This window comes from Carassius carassius, chromosome 40, assembly GCF_963082965.1.
Source record: "Carassius carassius chromosome 40, fCarCar2.1, whole genome shotgun sequence".
Classification (NCBI taxonomy): domain Eukaryota; kingdom Metazoa; phylum Chordata; class Actinopteri; order Cypriniformes; family Cyprinidae; genus Carassius; species Carassius carassius.
The window spans coordinates 16,194,531-16,213,696 of NC_081794.1; the positions used below are offsets into that span (position 1 = coordinate 16,194,531).

Sequence of the window (19,166 nt, forward strand, 5' to 3'; positions counted from 1 at the left end):
AGTTTCCGATAACACGTGAAGAAAGCAGAGAAGCGCTTGCTCATCACAGTGGAGTGCATTGTTTTGTTAACTTTGTGGTTCATTATTTTGAGTCATATGGGATGCGGTAACATACATCCCTCTCACAAAATACTGCTTTACAGATCTATCGCATAAGCCGCTCCGAAATATTCAGGCAATCAAGCAGCACATATCAGAATCTGCACTCCGGTGTGGTTAGCGCTCACACTCACTGATCTACATATAACTGAACCGTGCTCTTGCTCACCTCTTCCAACCGAGCCAAGAACTGCTAAACGGAGCGATCACACTAGTCAAACAAACTAGGCTTTGGGGGTTAAGATTGCCTAGTGTCAGAGGTGGAAAGAGTACAAAAATATTCTACTCAAGTAAAATTACCATTACATTAATTACATTTTACTTAAGTACAAGTAAAAGTACCAGTCTAAAAATCTACTCAAGTAAAAGTAAAAAGTAGCTCATTTAAAATTTACTCAGAGTAAAAATTACTTAGTTACATTTTAACAGTGGGAGGGAGTCAAAATGGGACAGACCAAGGGTGTCAAACTCAGTTCCTGGAGGGCCACAGTCCTGCACAGCTTAGATATAACCCTAATTAAACACACCTGATCCAGCTAATCTAATCATTTAGGTTTATTTGAAAACTACATGATATGTTTGCTGGAGCAGGGTTACAACTAAACTATGCAGGGCTACGGCCCTCCAGGAACTGAGTTTGACACCCCTGGGATGGGTCTATTAATCTCAAACTAGTTGTTTTTAATTAAAGGAATCAGTTATTTAGAATAATAAAACATTTGGGCTGTTACCAGGCAAATCCGTATCAACAAACTCATCTTTTAATGCAGAAGATTCATTGGAAGTGGCATTTAGATGTATTACACTGTTTAGTGCAGGACAAGAATGCATTTAACCTGCAGTTACAAATGCATGAATAATGTTTTGATATACAAGACATAAAATGTTGAATACTCATTTGAAATGATAAGAAATTAATTATTTAAAAAAATCAAAAGATACTTTAAATGTGAAATTAAAATGGCCAGTATGTGTCAGCAAGTCACTGTTAACAAGTGAGTCATTGCGATTGAACCAAATCATTTAAACGGTTGATTCATTCAGGAACGAAACACTGTCACGTTGCTCAGAGACGCAAAACTGTGCTTTGGTGGCTGTGTTTGGAATTATTTTCTGTTGTAGAAATAGAGCTAAAAAAGGCAATATGGTGTCTAAAACGCAAGTCTCTTAATTAACTTGTTTACTGAACTGTTATATATATGTATGTATATATTCATGATGATTTGTGGAGGAAAAGATGGCATTCTTTGTGTGATTTTGATTTAATATATGAAATTATATAAATATGTGAATTTTCTGCCCCTATATCTTCAATTTTGTGATCATTCTAAATGCATTTTAGGAGACTGAATCACACAGTGAAAGAACGCACTATAAATGCGCGCACATCACTCAAACAAAAATAGCACACTCCTCACCACTGTCTTTTTGGCTAATTTGTGCAAAACCTCTTGCTAAAATGTCAAAGCTTCATTTTAACCACCAATGCAACGATGCAATTATTTAGCTTACCTCTACATTCTTGTGAAGGGTTGATTTCTTGTCGAGATTTTATAAGCTGCTAGTTTGGTCTTCCTAGGCAAGTACAGCTTACACTGCATAATAGAGCATACATATGGCCAGGGGTTCACTTCATTCCCTTCGAGTTCAACTTCAGAATATGACGGGGTTTCGTTTTCAGCGGTGTCTGCACCACTAACGCCTGTTTTGTCCGTCTGCATCTTTCTTGTGATTTTAGCGCCAGTTTGCCCTCCTGCCCATTATTTACTGCCGTGGTTTCCAGGGAGCGATTTTTTTTTTTTTTTTTTTTTTTTTTTACTCAGTAATTAATGCGTTTTAAAATGTAGCGAAGTACAATACTTCAAACAAAATATATTAAGTAAAAGTAAAATTACAGATGTAAAAAATTACTTTAAAAAGTATTAGTACACAAAAAAGCTACTCAATTACAGTAACGCGAGTAAATGTAATTCGTTACTTTCCACCTCTGCCTAGTGTAAGCACACCCTAATTTTTATCCCGCATCATGCACACATGAGTCTCTACCCACCCATCAAGTGTTGTCCCGCGCCGCACTGTGCTGCGATTGGTCCCTTGATCGTGTAAGTCTCTAATAGGAAGGTGCCTGTTATAATGTTATGATAAAGGCTCTGGACTCCTAAAGGAATGTAAAGGTATCGGATCAGGACTCTATATCAGCAGATACTCATATTCAATGATTTGGATCGGGGCACAAAAAACCTGATCAGGACATCCCTAATGGATCCCTGCCGCTAAATAGCCATATAGAGATCGAGAAAGTAAATGTTTGTCTTTACAGTCGTGGGTTTTTTTTTAATCTTAACATGATTATAAATAAGGCCACTCAGAGTATGTACTTTCTGTTGTTTCAGTTGTTCCTACAATGTTTTTTTCATTAATTTTGAATAAATGTTAGTTTGTGACATTTGTTTATTAAAACGTTCATACATAAATTTCACACACAAATTCCTGCATACACATGCTTAGTGATCGAGACACATTGTCTTTTCTAAAGTTCTTGTTTACTTCACCTTCTAAAATACATCTAATTTTATGTAGTTAAATTTTAATCAAGCCAAAAAAAATACAAAAAAAGGTTTACACTAAAGGTACAAGTCTACATGATTTTAAACATGCTGCAAGTACTATTTATTTATGTGCAAAAGTGAATACTGAATACTATAAGTATAGCCTACCTTAAATTTTTTGAAATATGCAATTTTTTTTTTTAAATGTATATGACAATATTAAATACAAGGTACTGATAACATACATTTACACTTTAAAACAGAAAATTACTAACCTTCCCCTAAATCATTATGCCGGTTTAAAACAGTCACAAACAGCTGTCTTTAAACAAAGGTTCTACTAAAAGGAATAGGTAAAATGCGGCACAATGACAACAGTTCCATGAATCATAAATCTGGGAATCTATTTTTTTCCTTTTACAGTAACCGTTTGAATAGATTCACCAAGCAAATTTGATTATAGCCACAGTTCACTCAGCTGCAACGTGACATTAAAAACAGCACTGTCTCTCACTTAACCGCTTATTGGACAAAGCAGCTTGTTACTGGAAAAGCTGCACTTTTTGCCTGGCTGAGATACTGTCACGCTACTCACCAATACTTTTAGTCATTCTACAACACTGTTCTTCTGACTGCTGACCATCAAGACACAGGCAGTCAGTTTAGCAGTCAACATCTAACCTTATGTCCCAGCAGCCTATTAAAGGATCCTTGTAAACTAACCATTATTGGCTGCCAGGCCAAATATATCAGACGGGATGTGAAAGATTGCTGTGCCAAGCAGCGTTTCCTTTTCACACGCCTACACTTCCCAGGGCCTCCAGAAAATAACAGCGTTCTTTAGACTTCAATGGTGGAGCTGGAGTTAAACAGGGTGGAGTGGAAGACGGAAGGCCTTGCTTTTCAAATTCGCAACATTATGGGTCAGCAGTGCAGGGCATGGAGAGCAACTTTAATTACACAGCCTGTCAGGAAAACAGCGAGGTCATCCAAACTGTCTGGAGTTAACACAACATGAACAGATGCGCACAAACCTTTAAGTGCACATGCACGCAAACACGGTGGTTTTCTGGAACAACACAGACATTTTAAGGCACTCACACACAGACCTGTAAAAAGAAACAAGGATAGCACATGCAAACACACAAACGCATGCCACAAAAGAGGCTGTCCGCATGGGAAATATGCTCGGTTGGCTCCCTGTCTGGCTCCTGTCGGCCTCACACTAGCCAGGAAGAGGACAACTGGCAGAAAAAAAGAACCAGATAGATTTACAACACAGGCCACATTTCGAAAACAGAAAAATGGCTCTTTTTAAATGTCTTGTTTGGATGAGTTCAAGAGTCAATAGTGCAAAAAGATTCACACACACGGCTCGGTGAGCTGTGTGGCAGGAAATGAACACTGGGCCGTGCTCCTCTCCTTCAAGCGCTGAGAGACGGACTCTGTGAAGCAATATATATGTCAGGCAAACACACGCTCATGCATAAGACGACCTCCGGGGTCAGTATTTCAGGTGCTACTCAGAGAACATGGTTCAGGCCTGTCAGTGAGAAAACAGAGCGAGTGAACGGAAAAGTGAAAACAAGAACAGCTGCACTCTGCTTACTCCCATTCATTTTCTCTTTGATTTACCTCCTAAATAGAAAAACCTACCTCCACAGAGAGAAAGAGAGGCCCTCCAGAGCTGACAAATTATAGTAGAGAGAGAGAGAGAAAGAAAGAGACAGACAGAGAAATATAGATACAAAATAAGATACATCTAGCGAGCTACATATCTGTTAAGCTGTAACCTTTGATCTGTTCTTGGGTTATCTGTGTCTCTTAATGACTGATTTTCATGAAGCACACAAAAACGCATGCTCATTTGGCAGTCTGGGTCCATTTCAAGGTTTCATTGCTGTGTTCTCAGCTCCAGTCTCTTAAACCACACCACCACATCAGGGCCCATATTCACAAAACATTTTACCTTACCACTAAGAGTTCTCCTAAATAGAAGTAAAAGTTTTTAGCTAAGAGTTTTCTCTTAAAACCTAAATCACAAAGCTACTGAGACAAACTTTTACTAAGGAATAGAGAGAAGTCTTAAGCTAAAAGTAATGGTGGGGTTGACCTCGTTGCTATGGATGGTGTCAGCATGCTTACTAACTATGCACACAGTGATTGGCTGATAGTCTCTGTCAGAGATTTACTCATAGAAATGTTGTAGAACAATATTATGTTGCCATATTCAAATAAAGGTTAAAAAAAAAAAAACGTTAATCGCCACATTCAAATAAAGCTTTTAAAATGCAAGATAAGTGTCACTAATTAAACAAGTATATGTTCAATTACTTTATTTCAAGCAGATATTCATATTAACAGCCTTTTAATTAATGGAGTATAATCATGACTGATAGTAATACATGCAAACGTAAAATAAAACCACACTAGATGCAAGAACAGCTGTTACTTCTTGCCCAACTGGCTGCTGTAAACAAGGATATAATCAGAAAATTTAGAGTTTGGGTAACCTCCAAAACCAAAGGTGATACCTTTTTAAAAGGTCATTATCATCAAATGTTTCTGTAATGTTTACATTCAGAGGCAGACTGCTGTAAACAGCCATTTTAGGATAGTTTGTGGCTTGGTCTTGGTGACTTAGGAGTCCTCTTCACTACTCCTAACCTTTTACAGATTTAGGAGCTAGTTTTAGTGCTAAAATGCTTTGTGAAATACTCTTAGAACAAAAACTTAGAAGTCCTAAATTTAGGATGGACACAGCCATTATTTGTATGATTTTCTCCTAAATCAGCGAGTTATAAGATAAGATAAGAATAAGATATTTTTGATGTAATCTGAGAGCTTTCTCAACCTGTATAGACAGCAACGCAAGTAACATGTTCAAGGCCCAGAAAGGAAGTAAGGACATTGTTAAAATAGTCCAAGTGACATCAGTGGCTCAACCTTAATGTTATGAAGATATGAGAATACTTTGTGCACAAACAAAACAAAGATAACGGCTTTATTCAACAATTTCTTCTCTTTCTGTAATATTTTAAGGTGACAACTGTATCTTAAATTTTATTTGTTTATTTTTATTTAATATAATTTGTAATTTTTTTCTTCACTTTCTTTCTCTGAATGTATAGCTAACTATGCTTTTTTTAATAAACTATGTTTTATTTTATCTTAATCTGAATTAATATATGGTTATATGCTATTCGTATATCTATATATTTATATATTACTACATTATAATATAATTACATTATATTACTATATTTAAATTATTACTTTGTATTAAGATTAACCAAATAAAAGCAAAAAAAGAAGAAAATTTCTTCTCTTCAGTGTCAGAATTCGTTGCGCGTTCACGAGAGTACCATGACGGACAAACGAATGAACGAACAAACAAGGTATTTATATAGCGCTTTGTGTACTGTTGTGAAATCATAAAAAAAACAATCATGTGGTGGTGGGGTGGGGGTTGGTCTCTCCTCAAACATCACCAGTGTACCAGTGGACACCGGGGTAACACCCCTACTCTTTACGAGATGCGCAATGGGATTTCTAATGACCATAGGGGGTCAGGACCTCGGTTTAACGTCTCATCAGAAAGACATTCTCTTCTCTTTGGAAACAAGTAACAGGGCATACAGGTTATATGTCTGGACACCAGCTCCTGCATCAGCACTCATGTGAACACGCATCAAACACTGAAACTGAATAGAAAAAAAAAAAAATTCTTCATAAAATTATAGTTGAACCACTGATGTCACATGGACTATTTTAAAGGCACAATATGTCATTTTCACCATTAGAGGTCGCATTCTCAAATCAATAACAAAGGCGAAGCTTGATGAAACTTTGAAGGAGGATGTTCACGGATAAGGTAAATTAAATTTATACATTTTTTTTTATTATCTGCATTTTCTACAGTTATTCAAACAGCAAATAAATTATACAGAGAATGCGAGCAAAGAACTTACATTGTCAAAAAACATGACCGACTTAAGTCTAGTGCAAGTTTAAGCACTCTTAAAAAAACTCACCTTATAATCAGTTAAGCTGACTACACACGGTTTTATGAATAAATCTCTTATATTATACCTACATCTGCACTTTGTTGTTTATGATGAGTGTGGCGGGGGAGGCGTGGTTTAGCGAGGTCTGCAACGGGAGAGCGAGTGAGGAGACGAGCGGTGGTAAGTGGATCAGGTGAAAGACGATTAACACCTGGGTCTCGTTACAGTGATTGGCGTGGGGAACCGGCATTTAAGCTGGCGGAGGACCGACGGAGAACGAGAGAGACGGGGACTCGTGGGAGTAAGGAGCTGGAGAGCTGCCGACCGAGAGAGACGAAGACTGCAGTAGTGCATCGTAGAAAGAGACCGTGAAGTACGCGCACCTGGCGCGATTGTTTGTTTTGTTTTATTATTGTTTAAATAAAGTATCCCAAGAGCCCCGTACGCCGACCCTTGTCTCCTTCCTCTTTATTAGACTGAACCATACCACACTGGTGCCGAAACCCGGGAGGAAGGAGAACGATTCCGCCATGCAGACTCTGTCAGGACCATCGGGATCGCCGTTTGCGGACATCATAACATCGCTCGCGGGCCTGCATCAGGAACACCACAAAGTCCTGCTGGATCTGTGGGCCGACCATGAACACCGGTTCCAGGCCATGATGCAGGCCCAGCAGGAGGACCGCGAGCTGTTCCGGAGCTTGCTGGACCGGGAGGGACGGATGAGGTCGGCCTCCCCCAGTGCCGCTCACGAAGATGGGGCCAACTGATGACCCGGAGGCATTCCTCGATCTCTTCGAAAGAACGGCTGAGGCATGTGGGTGGCCGATGGACAGCTGGCCCGTCCGGGTGATCCCACTGCTGTCGGGGGAGGCCCAGAAGGCTGCACAACAACTGCCCGTCCCGAACCTCCTGGTCTATGCCGACCTTAGAAGAGCCATCCTACAGACCCTTTGTCTTGGCACAGCAGCTCTGGGACTCGTGCCGCAAATGGCCGTTTGGCCGCAGGAAGCGACGCAGAGACCATCATCAACACGATGGTACTGGAACAGTTCATTTCCCGTCTCCCGAAGAGGACCGCCCAGTGGGTCCAGTGCCACCGCCCGTCGTCGCTGGAACTGGCGGAGTATCAGCTGGCAGCGTGCTCCGGGGTCGGCGAGCCCCTTCCTTCTGTTTCTCTCTCTCGCTCTTCCCCTGTCTCCCCCCCGCCCTGAAATCTGTCCCTCTCCCTAGGTCCCGTTGGGTGGGGCCACCGAGGCCCGCCCCCCTCTGGAGGATGGGGACGGAGCCTGCAGCCGGGGCCCGGGGCCCGAGGCCCTGTACGGGGAATGGCCACGCCTCAACGAGAGGGGAGCGAGGAGCCTTCTGCTGCGGGGATCTGGGCCATTTTGTGGATAGGTGCCCGGTTATGGAGGTGGGGACACTGGTCCGGATCCCGGACGACCCGCAGGCTGCCCCCGATCAAGCCGGGTTGTACCAAATACCCGTGAGTATTAAGGGGGGTACCTATCAGGCTTTGGTGGATTCAGGTTGTAACCAGACCTCCATCCATCAAAGCCTGATACACTCCGGGGCATTGGATACGGGCCGCATGGTTAAGGTGAGGTTTGTGCACGGGGATATAGTGGAATACCCTGCAAAAGCCATAGCCATTAAATTTAGGGGCCAAAAGCATAATGTGGAGGTGGCCGTTAGTCCGCGCCTCCGGCATCCGTAATCTTGGGAACTAATTGGCCAGCGTTTCAGCAATTATTGGGGTGTTTGACAGTGGATGTTTATTCCTTGTTATTCGGACCTCACCAGCCCGTTGACTGACCTCACTAAAAAGGAGGTACCGGATACGGTCCAGTGGACGGAGCAGTGCCAACAGGCCTTTACCATTGAAATGAAAACCTAATCTGAATGCCTCTGATTGGCCACTGCAGTCATAAGCTCAACACACCAGTGTGTGATTGGTTTATAATGCGCAGCACTGAAAAAACATAAAAAAATTATAATAATGGTTTACATTTCATTTTTTTATTTTATTCGCGACACTTGTAGTTGATTTAGTTTAATAACTGTACAGCAACATTTGTGTCCGTGTGTTACCATAGTTTCTAGTAGCGTAAACTGAGGATATTGCGGATATTATGTCATTGACCACGGCAATGACCAGGGATGAGTCATTATTTAAAATTGGAAATTCTCTTGATTTACAAATCTTCTGGAACTTTTGGGATACCATAAATACACAATTGCATGAAATATATCACACTGTGCAAGTAGTTTTTGGATATTTTATTAATCAAATCGTACACATCGTGCCTTTAAGGATGCCCTTACTATCTTTATGGGCCTTGAACATGTCAGTCTAGGCAGTGTCATAAAAAATATCAATATCGTGTTTCATTAAAAATATCTTAATTTGTGTTCCGAAGATGAACAAAGGTCTTAACGGTTTGGTAAGACATGAGGGCAAGTAATTAATGACTTCTGAACGAATGAATTAAAATCTTTGGGTGAACTATCCCTTTAAAATCAAATCGCCATTGGTGATGGACATTTATATGTGGCAATATACTAAAGACCATGTAAACAATCTACACTACAATTCAAAACTTTGGGCTCAATAAGGTTTTATGTTTTTGAAAACATCTCTTATGCTCACCAAGATGGCAGTTATTTAATAAAAAAAATACAGTAAATCCAGAATATTTTTAAATTACAATTTAAAATAGCATTTTTATTTTTATGTATTTAAAGTACCATTCTTTAGATGGCTAATTTGATATTTCAGCAGCCATCACTCTAGTCTCCAGTTACACATGATCCTTCAGAAATTGTGCTGATTTGGTGCTCCACTTATGCAACATTACAAATGTCTTAACTGGCATGTTTGATCAATTTAATGCATGCTTGCTGAATAAAACGAAATATTTATTTTGAATGACAAAGTATATTGCACAATTCTGTTCATTTGTTTCCTAAATTCCTAAGTCAGTCAGTCATTCCTGGGTCTTTTTTTCTGCCATTTCGGAGCCATTAAGTGCTTGTCAACATGTGGACACAGAAAAAATGGCTTTTTTGCTTCTTTTCTGATCTAGCTGCACAGTAGCCAAGGTCAAACCATCCCTCAACATGAGCATCTCTGGAGTCCAGAATATCTGTTATTTTACTGTGATTACACAGAACAGAAGGGAATGTGATCCTGAAGCAGCCATCTGAACACCTGTAGAAAAGATTTGGTCCAATCACACACTGATTCCTTGTGACAGTACACATTTCATGTCTATATCAGAGCTCAAATCACAGCAGAAAAATAACAGAAGACTACAACTGACAAGTTTGAATTTAAAGTTGGGTTTTTTAAATTATAGCTATTACACTGAAGAAGGTACCGGTTCCATATGAAGCCAAAATATCACTTAACACTGGCCTCTTTTGACTAGGGCTAAAATGTCACTCCCAGCAACACCCTAGTACTGTGATAAAGACTTCTGCATATCTACGAAAATAAAGTTTTTGTTGCAACTGTATAAATATGTTCAGACCCTTTTAACATTCCAGTAAACATACCAGATATTCAGATCCATATTCATTCTGCTTGTCTACATCGACAGATATCTTTATCCTTTGAAAATAAAGACATAAAAATAAAATACAAATAAATGAAATTCCTTGTCCTTCTGATTTTCTCCCTCTCCTTTCTCCTGCATTTGGTAAAATGAAGTGGAAATTTTCATTCTGATGTAACTGGAAACAGGGAGCTATTCCAGTGGCAACAAATCCTTGTGTTACAGTTCTGTATCCCTGTGGCAGTAGAGAGAGAGAGAGAGAGAAAAAGAGATGGAAAAGAGGAGGATAAATGGCTGGAAATCGATAAAGTGCTCCCAAAGCGAATGCTGCTGCCGCTACTAACGTTCCTCTCGCCCTCCCTTTCTTTCGTTCTGTCCTCTGCTCCCAGATGCTCTGCATTCTTGACATCAGAATGGAAAAATTTACTGTTAGCCGAGAAGAAATTTAATATGGCCATTCCTGTCATATCCCTCATTGCAGCCATATTCAGCCGGTGCTCTGCTGAAGCCATAAGAGAGACTCAGCACCTGAACGATAAACAATATGGAGCTCAATATGGATCTCGTTATGCACAATAGCATCATTACACCATACACTTGTTTCTGAACAGGACTTATGGAAATAAGTGTATCCACACACGCTAATCAAAAAACAAATTCCAGTTTCAAGTAGAATACCTGCACAGATAGCTTCACACATAAAACCTGTCACACATCAATTCATCTTCATTAGTGGAGGCTTATCTGCTAAAGAACTTCTGTCCTAAAAATTTCCCAAGTGTCCCTTTTTGCCTCTCTCTCGAGCCTACATGGCGCTCTTCTCTTTTTAGTGACGTCTTGGGGAGAGTTATCATAATTAGACGAGCAGGCCAGCCCAGAATAACACAGTAAAACTTCATACGGCTCATAAAAACCTGGTAAGGGGCTATGATGCTCCAATCAAAGGGCAGATTCAAAGTGATCAGGCTAACAGACTGTAGAGAAGGCAGGTGGGAGTGCAGCTCTGAGGACCAAACCACTGAATGAGCTTTCCTTTCACTGCGGCTGAATAACCACTCCTGCTTCTGAAAATAATAAATAGATGACATTATATAAAAAATAATATAAAAGTGATAAAAATGAATGAATAAAGATCTAATTTAACAAAATAAATACAAAGAAACTAATTTATTTAAAATGTATTCATTCATTTTAAATGCATGGCTGTTTGTTTTAAATATTTGTTTGTTTAAAAAATTATATATTTAAAATAAATAAAATTATATAAATAAATACAAAAAATACAAAACATTTACATTTAAAAATCAATTTGTTAATTTGTTTATTTTTCATATTTAAAATATAAAATACAAATAATATAAATACAATGCACTAAAGTTAATTAAAAAGGAAGAAAACCATAAACAAACAAACAAAAGAATACAGAACTGATCTGGACTGAAATTATGGGGAAAAAAATATCATGATTCATGACTATGTATAACTGTAGACTGTGAGCTGAAGTGCACAGGATGATTGAGTTTGCAGTTGATTCAAGAGGAATTACAGTAATTTATCATATGACATCAACACCAGATTCTCGTTCTCTCACATACACATTTTACAGGTAGTGGGTGGATGGGTCTGTCAGCACAAGGACACCCAAGGGTAGTGAAATCAAATGCCACAAGGAAGCAAAACACCCACACAAAAAAACTGGATACATATGATGGGGTAAAAGAACAGCTTTTCATGTCCATACAGAGGAATGAGACTAGAACAGAACAGGCACTGTGTGAAGGAGAGTTTCAGTGAGAGAGAACCAGATCCAGAGGAGCCAGAAACAAGCTAATAACTTTGTGGCAATCATCCTTGATCAATTTATAGTGGGCTTTGGTGATTAAACCTCAATTTCCTGCCTTATGAATGAAACATATAAAGTGTGCAAGTGTGTGTGTGTGTGTATGAGACGGGGGTGGTGGGGGGGTGGGGGGGGGTGTATGTCAGATGTCCAACAACAGCACAGCAGCCATTAACACATTAAGAGCAGTGGCATAACGTTCCGGGCACCAGAGGTATGTAATGATTCTAATCTATCAGCTCCACAGTGGCTTACTGGGCTTTCAAAGTGTTCATTAAAAACCTGTTGGGCAAGACAGAATCATGCACAGCAGACGTAACCTAACCATACCAAATGTCTCCCAGCAACCTTGTGCTCGTCCCTCAGACTTTTATACCCCAACTAGGTATTAGTTTCTAATGGACTACATTCACTTGGTAATCCCTTCTTTATAAAGGAAATGAGACTGAGTGAGGGATGTGGGCAGTGAAAAAAAAAGAGAAGAGAAAGTGTATATCTGAGTTACAAATTATATAGCAGTATGGCCTCCAAACACCAAAAACATTACTACTATTATTCTGCAAGAATGCATTAAATTGTTTAAGACTGACAGAAAAGACATTTATAAATTCTGAAAAAGATTTTCATTTAATATAAATTCTGTTCTTTTGAACTCTCTATTTAAAGCGGTCTTATTTAGTGGTCGACTGATATCGCCAAGGGCGATAGATATCAGCCGATATCTGGCATTTTTCAAATATCGACATCGGCTGATAAGTATTTCTGCTTGGCCGATGTGCTCTTTTATTTTGACGGCGTGTCTGACTTTTATTTTGACGGCACAGTGCTCTCATTCTCCCTCCTGTTTACTGTCGTTGTTTACAGTTCTGTCTTATACGGATAGAAGTCTGTCTAATAATCAGATAAAACGGTTAAACAAAGGAATTAATGTATACAGAAAGGATTATAATGATTGTTTTTATATTATTAGTAACAGAAAGGCAAACACTATAATACTTTCTCGTTTGCCATCAACATTAAGCAAATATGCATTTATATAATTTAAACAAATCTTTGAATGACTAATGAACATTTAATTTCACAAACCTTGCAAACTTTCGAATCCAGCTAAGAGATTTTGTGAAGTGTGCATTTTTATCCAGCATGATCGTGTGTTCTCTGTGTGACGGTCGGTCCGTTTGAATTGAATGCTTTAAACTTTAAACTCGTGATTTCAAATAATGCTTCACTTTATGCATTTGCCCACTGTCATATTCATGTCATTTTCACTGTGTGCTGTATGTAAAATGAGTGTTACCTTACCTTTATTTGAAAAATATGATGCCCAATGCCCTGTTGGTTAAAGTGTTTACCTCTTCTTTTATTAAATATATTTATTTATGAAAATACTTTTTCATCCAAAGTATTTTTATTTTACACATTTATTTTATAATCCAAATTTTTTAAATATGAATAATAATAATTAAAATAATGATATTGACTTTATATCGGCCCCTCTGCTTTCCAAGATATCGGCATCGGCTGTCAAAAAAAAACAATATCAGTCAACCACTAGTCCTATTATGCTCTTTTACAAAAGTCTTGATTTTGTTTTGGGGGTGTACTAGTACATGCTCTCATACTAGGTTATTTGAAAAACACATTATTTTTTTTATTTTTTACATTATTACAACACCTATAATATAATATAATATATAAATAGTTCCAGCTAGTGTGTCTCTGACATAGTGATAACACTGATTGCCTTCTCTAGTGCAGCTCAACCAGGTCTCATCCCATTCGTCGATATTTGTGATATCACGAATCCCAGAAAAGATGCGTTGTAGTCCAAGTGAGTCGTTTGTCGTAGTTTTTGAAAAGTGATTTCTGTTAAATATCTCCTATTGAAGTGGACTTTGAGCTTTGTAATTTTGCAGATCTTAATGCTCAAACGGCAACATTTCAGACTAACTAAAGTTGAAAAAGTGAAAAAACATAATAGGACCCCTTTGAAAAAAAAAAAAATTACAACGATCACAGTTTCCAAAAAATATTAGGCCGCACAACTGTTTTCAACATTGATAATAATAAGTAAATGTTTCTTGTGCGCCAAATCTGCACATTATACAGATTTCTGAATAAACATGTGGCACTGAAGATTGGAATAATGGTTGCTGAAAATTCAGCTGTCATCACAAGAATAAATTACATTTTAAAATATATTCAAATAGAAAACAGTTATTTAAATTGTAACATTTCACAATATTAGCATTTATTACTCTATTTTTGATCAAATAAATGCAGTCTTGATAAGCATTAGCGGTTTCTTTTAAAAACATTTAAAAACAAATAAATAGTACCTATCTCACTGCCCGTTCTGCTGGAGAGGGCCGGCATGGTGCCTGGCAAATCTGCTTCCTTTTCAACTTCACAACGTTACCACTAAAATCCAGCAGCGTTGGGGATAGTTGACTCAACCCCAGGAAGAGTCTGCAAATCCTTGGTTATGTCATTGGCAAATCTATAAAAGATAATAAAATACATTTAGGCTATTAAATGATAACAAAAGATTAGGATATATTAAAATACAGAGGTTTAATGTAAGAATGCATGTACAAATAAAAGGTTTAAAAAGGACAAGCCCTTCAAAGTGAGCTTACGCTGTAATATCTGTAATATCTAATGAGTTCAAAGATGGAAGATGTGAGGCGAAGGAACAGAGGAAGCAGCGAAGAGACAGAGATACATTAGCCCCAAATGTTCCCAAAATCAATTCCAATTTCTGCTTTTTCCGTCCAGGGCCCTGTGCCTGCCCTAATCCGTGCTGCGGCACCAAAAGCACCTGAAACCTTTATGTCACCCCAAAGACCTGTAACCAGTGGCCCGAAAGAACAAATGAAAAACTGAGAGATGGAAAGAGGAAGGTGGGGGCAACCATACTTGCTCTGCCTCTAAATAGATCACACAGTATCAGGTTTTTGGAACAAGAAACCTTATGGAGAGGAGCGAAAAGAAAAAAAACCACCTGATCACAATGAACGGTATGCTGGAGATTCAATCAAATGCTGCTATGCGATAATCCTAAAGCGCACTGCTGCCATCTAGTGGTAACATTACAGTTAACAAAGTGCAGCCATCAGGTGGATCTGCAATTTAAACCAAAAAGGACAGAAGAGGAGAATTGAGCATTGAGACTTAGAGATAAAGTGATTTTACACACTTAATAAAAAACACAGATATGCTCTCCAGATAACTGGCAAGAACACAGTATAGATCAGATGCTACACACATCGCAAGCCCCCGTAAGATCAGAGAGAGTTCAGAGAGACAAACTACAGATCAGTTTGATACATTTCCCTCTCTATTGTTTGTTACATTATCCTTCACTCTCTATTTCCTCTGCAGACCCTTCTCTGTCGCTCTCTCTGTACTCTTGTAACTCCTGCTTGAGACTGGCTCACGGCAGTGGTGCTGTTATTAAACGCATGGCGTGTAATTGGTGTGCACATGCTGTTTTAAGAGCACACGCGCCTCGCGATTCCAATGTGAGCAAGTGTGTTTATATGTCTGTAAACTTCATACAGTGAGAGAAAAAAAAAGATTAGTCTTCCAGTCATAAAAACACTTGGGTTATTATTAATTTTAACAATAGTCAAGTGCTAGGTGAGGATGAGGGGACTTATCACAAAGTAGGAACTACATCAGGCTATTAAGTATAATATATATTAATAACAATATATTTTTATTTTAAAGAAACTTTCCAAGTTTAATACAAGTTAACCTGTACCAATAGCAATTGCCAAAGTGAAAAAAATACACACAACTTACAGTCAAATAAATGAATAAATAAATATTAGTATGGCACTTAAACTATGTAAATTTCAAAGATTTTTAAGCAGAAAAGTGAACTGAACTCAGAGCATTAATGTGTAATACATATGGCAAAAGAGAAATTGTAATTTTGCCTTTAAGCTACTTTTATTACTGGCATGCAGCTGTACAGTTTAAGCCATTCCCCACGGCCCACAAGAGAAACTCAGGACGTTTTTTAAAAAATGAAATAAATTAGAGTAATTATTTTAGGTAATTGATATGGGCTCTAATATACTTGAGCATAACTGCTTCATAGAGAATATGTGAATCACTAAATCAAGGGCACCAGGAGATCATTGAATCAGCTGCAGGTGCATTAAGAGTCTTATAGATCAGTAAATCAAAAGAATTACAGCATTTATGTAGGACTGAATGAGCCTCTAAAGATGATGTACTGGAAAAATGAATTATGACGAAGGGCTACTGGAAACGTGTGCAACGTCAGTGCTGTAATAAGAGCAGGTAAGGGCTAAATTCAGCTGTGCTGACTAATTGGTTGCATTTTTACTGCTGAAATGTCAACTGAATGGACCCATATATTGTGTATATTCTGCATTTTGTGGAATGTATATTTAGAACTTAAACCTTGTTTTTTTATTTTTATTTTTCACACACAACCTTTCTCACTGTTTATCTCATGCTCACACACATCAGGTTTGCTGCAATGTTATGCTGTCATAAAGGCCTAGTAGAACTTTATCCATAAAACACACATACCTGTTTTATATGGAAAACTACAAAACGCTTTCCTGACTTCATACAATGAACCACTGGGAACACAATAAATTGCCACGTGCCAGTAATGCATCATAAGGCACTCTGACTGCAAGTGTGTCTGCTAAAACAATAATAAAATGAAGTCACTTGGATAGGAGCTTATCTGCTGCTATGTTGGGCTTAATAGGTCAGTAATTGGCTGGTTGAATTCGGCAGTTATCCCCTGCTGGAAGATCTTACACCATTATGCTGGCATACAGCATATTTAACGATTGACATATCAAAAGTATAAGTGTATTCGGACTAAACCATTTCTATTAGTATATAAATAGTGGGGGGAAAAAATCATTAAGTGGATGTATAATCAGTTAGGTTTTTGTAGATTTTTACAGTGAAACAAACTTGTATCTTTCCTTGTCCGCTGCAGCGAGTTCATATGCATGAATCCAATGGCTAGCATAATCTTTCTCATCTTGAAGGCTTTTTACAATTAGCTGTATATTCTGAAATACACCTCTTTTAATATTTCATTAAAGTAAAGTACAGTAAAAAGTTGCACCTGCTCCTAACAATGTTTTGATAATATCAAAAAGCCACAGTTTTTACACCCTTCTGGGTGGCTTAAATTATAGTTCTCTTTGAATATGAAGCTAAAATAGGAGAAAGTGCCTAAACATCAAAATATTTAACACATCAGCTTTGTTTCTAAATCCGCTTTCGTACATTAATTCAGTCTGCACATGCTGCATGTATCAGCTCACAACTTAACACCTGCCTACTGAACACACACACATATCCACATACCTGAACAACGTGTTTCTACAAGTTTTTTTCAGTCATTATATGATAAGAGTAAAAGTTAGGAAAAACAAAAAACAAAGACACATTAAAAAAAAACAATAAATTAGGTAATAATTTTCAGCACAGCACTGCTGTATAATGCATTTTTTTAAGAACACACTTATATTTTTAAAATGTAAAATATATATCATAAAATGTTTGTTTTTTTTGGGGGGGGTTGGGGGGTTTGGGGGGGTGGAGTTTTTGTTAGGGCAAGAAAAAAAATACCTAAAAATGTATTCTTGACGTTTCAGTCTTATAAAGCAAAGATATATGTTTACACAATGTAACCACCAGGTGGAGATATAGCATAAACCTACATTTACAAAATCATGCACTCAAACATATAGTGGAGCACAGTTGAAGTTGGCTTGGGTTCATTAATTTAATGCAAAACCTTTAAAATGACATACATTTTTATTCATTTATCATTCTATAAAGCATGTATGAATGTGCTGAAAATAGCTCAAAGTTCATTTCACCTAGGTCTTGTTGTGCACATGGTTAACAGTGTGTGTGTGTGTGTGTGTGCGCGCACCATTAAAGGTGCATTTGAGATTTGGAGAGCTGTAAGAGTCACTAAGGTAACTATGGGGGTGTTTGTGTGAGAACAACAGCCCCATTCCTTCAATGAGAGTTAGCGTGAGTATTGTTTGTCACCGTCTCTATGGGCCCTCAGGGGCTGTGTGGAGTCATTAGGAGATGAAGGATTTATTTAGGGGTCTTTTTGGAGGACAGCTTCCAGAGGCACTCTGGCACTCCACCACACATCATTGCTCACTCTATTCATTCATCTGTGGATTGGCACAGGCACACAGACGGTAAACCACATGTGAATGAACGCTTGAAGCACACATCGCTGTCGAGAAAGTTACATTATAACATTAAAGGGGTCATTTTCACAAAGCTTATCGTTCTGAAAAGCAAGGCGTGCTTTTAAATTAAAGTTTATTAATCATAAAGCAAGTCTAATTAACTATAATCATGAAACTTGTAAATTTTCACATCAATTTAATAAACGTTTAACAAACATTACAATTTTTAGGGCCCTATGAAATGTTTTTTTTTTTCCTCACCATATTTTTTATTGTTACCAAATTCTGTGTTTTAGCATGTCTAATTATTTTAAAGCATAAAACAACAAAAACATTTTTTTTTTCTTAAAGCCTAATTTTTTTCCTCTCAAAAATTCTGTGTATTTACATTTTTATTGTTATCAAATCAAGGCATGAAACATTAATTTAATTAATCTTTTAATTACTGAAAATTAATGGGATTCAAATTAAATGGGATTTTCTATATTCCTTGAAAAATAATGTTTGTTTCATTTTAGTAGTAGGCTATTTTGACGGGTTGCCGTGAATACCTTTACAATTCTGTGCATGTGTACTTTTGCTCAAATCAAGCAGTCAAATGCTCATGAAGTGACTCTCAGAGCAGTTCTGGAGATGTTGTTCATGTGTTTTCATCACAGAAAGACAAATGTTTTGATGAAAATGCTCAATATACAATTCATTATGTACATTAACAACGATTCGGGCGAATATAATGTAATTTAACAGAAAACTACTACTGTGAATGGCGCTCTGTGGCAGGGCAGGATTTTCTGTCAGCTGCTTTTAAATCCGGGTCTGAAGTTTCTCACTGTGTTCAGTGTGCAGCATCACGTGTCTAAACATACAGCACATGCTGTCAGTGATTTCAA

At 37.9% G+C, this 19,166-nt stretch overlaps 1 protein-coding gene across 3 annotated transcripts in view; it reads right to left on the reverse strand.

Annotated features, from left to right (window-relative positions):
• The window catches only part of LOC132122219 (MAGUK p55 subfamily member 7), a 159,255-nt gene that overhangs the window by 86,519 nt on the left and 53,570 nt on the right, over window positions 1-19,166 (reverse strand). For 2 of the 3 annotated variants that reach the window (XM_059532213.1, XM_059532215.1), the window contains exon 2: window positions 14,392-14,552. In XM_059532213.1, coding sequence (XP_059388196.1) covers window positions 14,392-14,428 — 37 coding nt within the window. In that variant the 5' untranslated portion in view covers window positions 14,429-14,552. Of the gene's footprint in view, window positions 1-3,243; window positions 3,364-14,391; window positions 14,553-19,166 lie in introns of those variants that run through there. The other variant, XM_059532214.1, reaches the window with a different exon arrangement.